Source organism: Brachypodium distachyon, chromosome 3 (assembly GCF_000005505.3).
Source record: "Brachypodium distachyon strain Bd21 chromosome 3, Brachypodium_distachyon_v3.0, whole genome shotgun sequence".
Taxonomy (NCBI): Eukaryota; Viridiplantae; Streptophyta; class Magnoliopsida; order Poales; family Poaceae; genus Brachypodium; species Brachypodium distachyon.
Window position 1 is genome coordinate 19,573,126 of NC_016133.3, and position 8,825 is coordinate 19,581,950.

The window sequence follows — 8,825 nt, forward strand, 5'->3', positions numbered from 1 at the left end:
TGATCTTCTCAGCTTCTTTTAGGCTAATCTTGTTTGCAGGCATCCCAGCTTGCTCACGAATGTATGCCAACGCTGTTTCGGATATCTTGGTCTTTGGGCCTAGGACATCACGGGTTCCACATGGTATACCAAATGCCCGGTTCACATCGATTGGTCCAAATGGAAGAGCAGGTATCGCATCAACAACTATTGCGCAATTTGTGCAATCAACATTCTTCAGTAACCAAGTGCTGAAGATTCTGCTAATCAAGTTCCACAGCGGCACATCCAGTGTTCCACCAAACCCTATCTCTCGTACACACTCCCTCTTTACTTCATTAAATTTCTTGATAATCCAATACAAAGTCTTGGCTGATGTCCTCGAGGTTGCTGACTTGGAGCTGGAAGAGGCTTGAGTATCTTCATTGCTATCATACTCGGGGGCATCATCGATGCCCTGAGAACCACAGGGAGGTTGTCAGAATGAGAGGGCCTAGTTTTGTATGAAGGTTGAAGCATTTAAGGAAAGTATTAAAGCAGGTACATTGGTGGTTTTGACGTTACAGTGCATGAACATAAGTATTTAAAAATAAATGTACATGATGTACGAGATCAAGGAGGTAAGGCATGAATGTAAGAACATTCAGTACATGATGTACATTGGACTGTACATGAAGGAGTAGAACAGAGTTATTGATTGCATGATATGTATGAAGGTAAGAGTACGGACAAATTCAATGTACATGATGTACCAGGTAAAAGGTGAAAGAATTTCGGAACAATTGTTCAAAGACAACTTTCTGAACTGTAAATATATGAACGTAAGTACGCACAAATTCAATGTACATGATGCCACATTGCATGATGAGGTTGAAATCGTACACTCAGTGAACTATTAATTGAGTACATCATGAAGGCAAGGTAGAAGTATATCAATAAGTGAACATAGTATGGTAGTATATAATGAAGGCAAGGAAGCTTAGGTACATGAGGTACACGAGAGATGGTAGTACAAGATAGTAGGGGAAAGACATGATTATAAGATTGCATTGCAATGTACCTCAAGTATGGGAACCGAAACTTATTCAATACATCATGAAGGAAGAGCGTGACAGGAGGTACATAGTGAACGTTATGAAGTTCATAGTGAAGTTAAAAGGATAGCGATAAACTTGAACACAAGAAAAACCAATGAAAAGTAATAAAGGCAGAAGATGAGTGAACTTAAACTTGAACTTGAGCAGAAGGAAGAACAGAAAAAAACTAATAATAGTTGGTACCTTCGATTCACTCATCTTGTGGACTTGTCGTGTACTAAGATGACTGAGAGGTACACATTTGCGCGTGGAACTAGACGGTAGGACAGAACGAAGCTTGGAGGTGTAGGATTTGGAGCAGACGCCGAGCAACAGAACGAGGTCGGAGAAGAAGAAGCACAGTGAGGATGACTGGGGAAGAGTGGGGATGACAAGAGGAGAGAGAGACAAATATCCTTTTCCCGAACGCACAGTAAACTTGACCGGACGGGTGGGCCGGTTGACAAGACAATACACAAGTGGGATCAACTGACACATCAGGACAGGGCTAGAAAAATAGTCACATCAAAGCTACCGCCTAGTCGAAGCCCTGGATTTCCTTGGCCGTTCGACCACCCGCAGCACAAGGATGGACGGTTACGATGGTACGGCTAGATCGTGTTATCATCGCCACGAGGTTTGGCCCATCACCTTCCAACTTCCCTCTACATTGGGCGTGGTAGAACAATCTGCACAGCACCCACCACAGTTTCTTTTCGACACTAGCACTCCAAAGCTACCAATAAAAGGGTCTTCGCCTATAATTTTGTATCCTTTTTCCAAAATCTCGCACCAGTTAAACCGTTGTCTAGAGACTAGAGCACCGGGAACCAAGCTATCAACCATGCAAATTTACTCTCCAAACTCGCAAGATACCAACCATGCATCACCCGAGACAAGACTAGAAGAGAGACATCAAAACTGCACATTCCCTAGCATATTGTTCTGAATTCAAGATTGTTTAAACAGGAACATTCTGATGTAACAAAATTGGCAGAGTAAACTCCCTTCCCTTCCCATCCCTTTTTGTTATCTTTTATTTGTCATGAAGAGTACGATGAATGATGATCGAATAGTGATGTGGTGCCACCGTGGCCAGGTTACAGCTTGTGTCAAAAAAAATTTCAAAAGGTGTAAAACTACTCACGCACACCCCTTATCTACCCGTTAGAGGCAAACTAAAAACAGCTGGTCTCACCTTCTCTATGTACATTAACACACAGCAGCAGCAGCAGCAGCAGCAGATGCAGCTTTGGGAGATAAGGTCCAGCACAGGCAGGCTCCGGCAATGCAGGCATGTCATCTGACCTTCAATGGTTTGTCTTTCAAGTACCCGATTGTCATTCTTCGACAATGTGGCCAACGCACTCCAGCTTCGTTGCCGAAAAAAATCAGTGGCTGCCGTAGTTGTCATACACTTGGTTATCAGCTTTGCAACATCTACACCTGGACGCCTGCACCCTTGAGAGCTGCAGTCACGGAGGCAGAGGCTTCCTCGAGGGTTCTTGCCTTCTTCACGGTGTTGAATGCCTCCACGACATCACCTTCCTCCCATTCATCAAAGTCATCTACGCCAATACCACACTCTAGCCCCGCGCCAACCTAGTAAAACAGATGAAATTTAGTTCATATTGTGAACACTAGATTTAGTTTCAGCATCAAAGTTGAGTGCAAGTAAAAAGAAATAATGAAATAATGCTGAAACCATAATCTCTTTTTACTGTTCAGCAAACTGTAAAGTGAATTGCAGTAGTAGTTGATGGCTCCATGGAATTTTAACATACCTCCTTCACAGTTTCTTTCACCCGTCTCAAGGAATCGAGTGTACCAACATATACTTCCTTTCCTTTACGAAGAACCCGAACATTGCAATCTTCCACAACTTTCCCTGTAGTAACCATACAACCCGCTGCCTTTCCGCTGCCACTACTGAAAACAGCCCGTACTTTCGCTGAACCCAGTGGTACTTCCTCCTGACAAAGAAAGATGTATTAGGATGAACATCCAAAGTAACTCAGAAACTAAAATGAGAACTATTAACTTTAGAGTACACCAATGTACCCGGTTATCATGCTAAGAGGTATTCCTTTCAATCAAGGATTTCCCAAGAAAAACAACAGGTTCATCTCTCAATTAGGACAACACCCCAATGACCTTTTAGACTTTTTCCACTCAAATTGTTATAAGTACAAAAAATGCCGTCTGTTTACCTCAGCAAGGTCAAGAAGCCCTTCCATGGCATTTCGCAAATCATCAATCAGATCATAGATCACTTTGTACAGACGAATTTCCACACTTTTCTGCTTAGCATATTTCTTAACTGATCCTGGAGCTTTGACATTAAAACCAAATACGATTCCTTCTGATGCAACAGCCAGATCAACATCACTGACACTCACATCTCCGGGAGCTTGAAGCAGGAATCTCAAGGAGACATTTTCTTGAGGCAGTGCTTCAATGGCTTGCCTGATGGCCTCAATCGAACCCTATTTGGATGAAAAAATTACTTAAGAAAGAAAGGGTGAACAATAACAACAATCAAAGCACATGGTTTGCAAACAATGTGGATACCTGAAAATCCACTTTAAGGATGACATTGAGCCCATGTGTATCAATCCCTGCTTGATTCCCAGATGAAACGGATGCTGCAATGGATGAGAGGGTAACTTTTCCTTCCCCAGCTTTCGCATTTATCCTTTCAATTCTCATTGCATCAGCACGCGTATTGGCCCTTTCACGTGCAACATCAAGGTCATCAACAGACTCAAATTCGTCACCAGCAAGGGGTACATTGTTCAGGCCAATAATCTGTTACAAATATATACAGAATATCAAGATGCTTCTAACACTGCAAATACTTCAGGACTATGTAGAAGTTGAAATGGCAACGTATTATGGAAGGAATTAAGCCATTCTGGACCACGTTCCAATGGTATTACCCTGTGAACTGAAATTATAGCATAAATCAAGTTCACTTTCATTCTGCTGCACTGCTTAGAGGCTCCACAAAATGACTTTCTAAATTCCAACCACAATCTACTTGAAAAATTACGCAATTCTTCACTCACCAGGCATTTAACCACTTATTCTTAACTAACCAATTAAAGTAGAATAAACTAATAACCAAGCAAAGTAGAATAAGGTGATGACTTACACTACTTACCAAGAGGCAGGTTTCTTTTTGCAATGAAATTTCTATTTTTTTCTAATAGAGAAGAGGCGTTTCTGTGTTGGTGTATTATTCCTATAATATATATAGGAAATTCTTCCAATGGTTCAAGGCATCTTGGTTAATTTGAATAGGAGTTGACATAGAAATGGACAAAAATTGAATCAAGCAGTAGCCTATTGATAATACACATCTGCATCCAGGTTCAATTGTTCCATATTATTCACCAGTGCATCTCAAAGATATTTCAGAAACTGAATCGAAGTATCAAATTTTAGAATATGCGCACTTGCAAGACTATGGGAAAAAATATGATAAAGTTGTGTGATTTATAAAGAAAAAGGAAGGAAAAACTTGCATGACAATACATGTGTATGAATTTGTATAATTTTTGTACACTGCACAATTTTCTTTATTTGGCGAAAAGATTTACAAGTGCACTTGCAAAGGGTGCCAATGCACCTCAATAACAGAAATCTGTGTCATGCCGTAATTTATGCAAACATTTTATCTAATAACTCTCCATGAAAGATACTAAATTTCCAAATATATTACTAGATTTTGGAGCAATGAAATTGAATGTAGCAGAATCATTTGTCACAAATATGATAGAATTAGGGAATTAGGAAGGAATCACAGGAAAATGAATTGGAGAAAAGGAAAGGAAGAAACCTGCACTGCGTTGGATGGTCCTGCTTGGTCTACAAGACTTCCACGATCATCATACATTGCACGGATCTGTCAATATACGCATGACATGTTATACAGCAATGGCCCAGAATTATACTTCTAGCTTTTGTTTTAATTCAAGAGCTAGCCCATGTTCTGAATTATCACGTGTAACAAGTTGGAAATGAGAAAACTAACCTTTCCAAAAGCTTCACCGCAAACAAGAATATCACCCTTATTCAGGGTTCCATTCTGTACAACTAAGGTAGCGAGAGGTCCTTTAGCCTTGTCCAGACATGCTTCAATAACTGTTCCCTTTGCATTTCTATCAGGATTGGCTTTTAATTCTTGCAACTTCAATCACATTCCCAACAAAAGAATGTCAACGGAGCACTCAACAAATTAGCCAAAAAGGAAGTGTAAACAAAAAATACCTCAGCAACAAGCATGACAGTCTCCAATAGCTCATCAACATTCTCTCCCTTAAGAGCACTTATCTGACCGACATCACAACAAAATCAGCTCAAAAACAATAATAAGTTGCTACAGCAAGGAACTTTCTTTCTCCAGATTGTGATAATAAACAACCTGAATCATTGGGGTATCACCACCCCACATTTCTGGCATAAGTCCAATCTGGGAAAGCTCTTGCATGACTCGTTCTGGATTAGCTCCTTCCTTGTCTACCTGCTTGCATATGAGATGACTGAAATATGAGAAGAGAGGAAATGATCTCTATTGATTTAAAAGAAAGGAAGCAACTAGAAAAGAGACCTTGTTTATAGCTATTATAATAGGCACACCAGCTGCCTTTGCATGCGCAATCGCCTCATTTGTTTGTGGTCGAACACCATCATCCGCAGCCACGACAATGATACAGATATCAGTTACCTTTGCTCCTCGAGCTCTCATTGCACCAAATGCCTGTTATGTTAAAGAATTAGGAATGGTATGACATGCAAAATGGAGAAACATGTAACTAAAAAATATCTATTGCTATACCTCGTGCCCTGGAGTATCAAGAAAAACACAAGCCTGAGGGTTTCCGTCAACTGGCACAAGAACTTGATATGCTCCAATTCCTTGTGTTATTCCACCAGCTTCTGATGCCACCACCTGTAAGTAATAGTTATTGCTGTGTTTTAATGCCCAAGTACATGTCTAAAATCTGCAAGTCGCTGACACAAGGAACATGTGAAGAATAAGATGTGAATAATTTACCTTGCTCTTGCGTATATAATCCAACAGAGTTGTCTACAAATAAAAGAAGCAATGTCAAACAGTAGTGAGGAATAGTTTTCAGTCTTAAACTTTGATGTGACATGTACCTTTCCATGATCGACATGACCCATGATAGTTACAATGGGAGGCCTTGCTACCAGTTTATCCAAATCTTCCACATCAAGGAACTCGTTCTTTTTTGCCATCTCTTCCACCCTCACTGGGTCACTTTCCAGTACTTCAACTTCATATTCCATGCAAACCATCTTAACCAAATCTTTATCAAGAGTCTGAACGTTGTCAAGCATCGCTCCTCTTACAGATAAAAACCGCAGAATTTCTGATTCGCCAACTGCCAATTGATATGCCAATTCGTCAATATCCATACCTTCTGTGCCAACTTCAAGGATCTCAACCCTAACTGGCTCTTCAGCTTCTAAAGCCTCAAGCCTTGCAGCCCTACGTTTTGCCTTGTTCCACCTCCTTCCCTTGCGCACTGGAGCATCATCATCAACTGATCGACGATCATCATTTGGCATACGTCGACGGGGAGCAGCTGGTGCTATTATTTTTTTACGACGATTATCCTTCACTTTCGCTGGTGGGCCTCGTACTGGCTTTACAGGATCTACCAGTGCTTCGGCAACAGCAGGGTCAACCGTTGGTCTCTTGGAAGCAAATTTGTCGATCAGGATGGGTCCTTTTTTCTCCTGTGATGTATCAGCCTTGACGGGCCGACGAGGCGGTGGTGCTACAGAAGGTCTTGTTAGTAGCTGAGGCACTGGCTTTGATGGAGATGACACTGAAGGTTTAGCTGCAGATATGGACTGACCCCTAGTTTCAGTACGTGGACGATCTCTAACCACCTTATGTACAGATGACACAGGGTTCCCCTTTCGCCATATACTCTTTAGTGTTTTTGTCCTTTTCGAATGCACGCCCTCCTCCACCCCCATTGGTGCAGGACTATTAGGCTTTGACACACCATCCTGACTCAGTACATGGTTCTCACCACCATCCCCATTTCCTGAGCTCGAAGCCTTGAGTTTCTCTGCCTTCTCCAGCACCTCATCCAATGATTCTCTGACCTTGTCACGTTCTTGCACTGTTGCAACCGCTGGCTTCCTGGCAGGTGCAGATGTCGTTGCAGTATTCATGCTCTCTGGTGGCCCATTTGGCCGAACTGGCCTCTGCGGGGGCTTTGAAAGAAGATCTTTGTCATCATCAGCTTTAACACTCACACTTGGTCTCGAGGAGAATTGAGCTCCCTTCTCCTCGATCAAGTTAGTTATGACCATACATCTACACAGCCTCCCAGGCGCACACGGCAACCGCCGGACACCATCGAACCCTGTAAAACTGATTCTTGAAACCAAGTGCCCCCTCCTCACTGCCGCTGTGGGCAGCGGGCCAGGCCTTCCCTTGCTACCCAGATTGGTAACTGAAGCAGGAGATGCCATGGCAATGCTCTTACGAACACCCCCTTGCACTCATACAGCTGAGAACACAAGGTGTTCAATAAGGTAACCTGCCAGAGAATCCATTAAAGCTTTGATAAATATCAAAATTACCGAACCAAATAACCAAAAGATATTTTTATATATATTTATGTAAGAAACAATGAAACATCCTATTTGTTTGTCAGCAAAATAAACAAATATCTAGCACTAAAACTTTTATCATTTTAAATTTTTAGAAGAATGGAAGCCCATAAAAATAAATTAAGCAAAATTCTAACAATGGACAAGCTTATACGGACAGGCGGGACGACCTACGAAAATGGACATGAACTCTCGGTCTCATCACAGTTCACAACACATCAAAAAAAAATCAGCAAGAAGTAAAATCAAGCTTACAAATAGACGAATTCACCGGAAGTCCGGCACCGCAAACAAGAAAGCGGAGGATAGGGGGCGCCCCGAGGCGACGAACGGCCAACCGTAACGAGGTCGGCGCGGGCAACGACGGCGGCCGCGGGCAGGGCAGGGACGCGTGCGGCGAAGGAAAGCGCCGCGAGGGGGAGAGGCGGGGGCGGCAGCGAAGGAGATGGCCGGCGGAAAGGATACGGGCGGGAGTGAGTAAAGCACGGCGGCGGTGCGGCTGGGAAGGAGCGTGCGGGGAGTGATAAGGATCGGACGGCCGCAATTAAGCAGCGGATTTCCAATAACAAAAACAAATGCGAGAAAAAAGATTCAAGAACGATACACAGTTGGGTCGACGAATGGCTGGCTGCTGATAAGGTGGCCCTCCGAGAGCCACTCAAAGAGATCCCTGCCGCTGATGCGCCCATGCCACGGGGGCTTTTTCACTCTTCTGGCCGACACAGGAAATAAGTGGCCACTTGTGATTCACAATAAACACAATTGCGTCAGTCAGGGCATTAGCCAGCGTCCATGTAAAAATCCATGCCATGAAAATATAAAGTAAGTTGCTTTGCGCAGCTTTGAACTTGGCAAGACGGTGCAAATAGGTCCATAAACTATTGAACATAACATTTGTATATCTTTAAACTTGTGAAACTGTAAAAAAGAGGGACAAAAATGTGGTTTTCCATGCCAGACTTAAAACTGGCATCTAACAACCATTTTATATAGTTCGCGCGCCTAACATCCCGAGCCGCCCTCTTTTGGCGACACGAGGGGAACTTGCTGCCGCCGGCCTCAGAGCCCTCCACCCTCCTTCCCCCGCAACGCCCTCGCCGAAGGGTGTGC

General features: G+C 42.9%; 1 protein-coding gene across 1 annotated transcript; it reads right to left on the reverse strand.

Annotated features, from left to right (window-relative positions):
- Positions 1 to 2,037: 2,037 nt before the first annotated feature.
- On the reverse strand, positions 2,038 to 8,256 carry LOC100829922 (translation initiation factor IF-2, chloroplastic). The gene is made up of 13 exons (XM_003573647.4): positions 7,971 to 8,256; positions 6,222 to 7,642; positions 6,115 to 6,147; positions 5,896 to 6,009; positions 5,668 to 5,817; positions 5,482 to 5,580; positions 5,328 to 5,390; positions 5,092 to 5,247; positions 4,897 to 4,962; positions 3,627 to 3,863; positions 3,266 to 3,541; positions 2,840 to 3,028; positions 2,038 to 2,657 (listed from the first exon to the last, which is right to left on the reverse strand). Exons 2-13 carry the CDS (start codon positions 7,572 to 7,574, stop codon positions 2,496 to 2,498), a joined length of 2,898 nt encoding a protein of 965 aa, XP_003573695.2. The 5' UTR covers positions 7,575 to 7,642; positions 7,971 to 8,256; the 3' UTR covers positions 2,038 to 2,495.
- Positions 8,257 to 8,825: the final 569 nt, after the last annotated feature.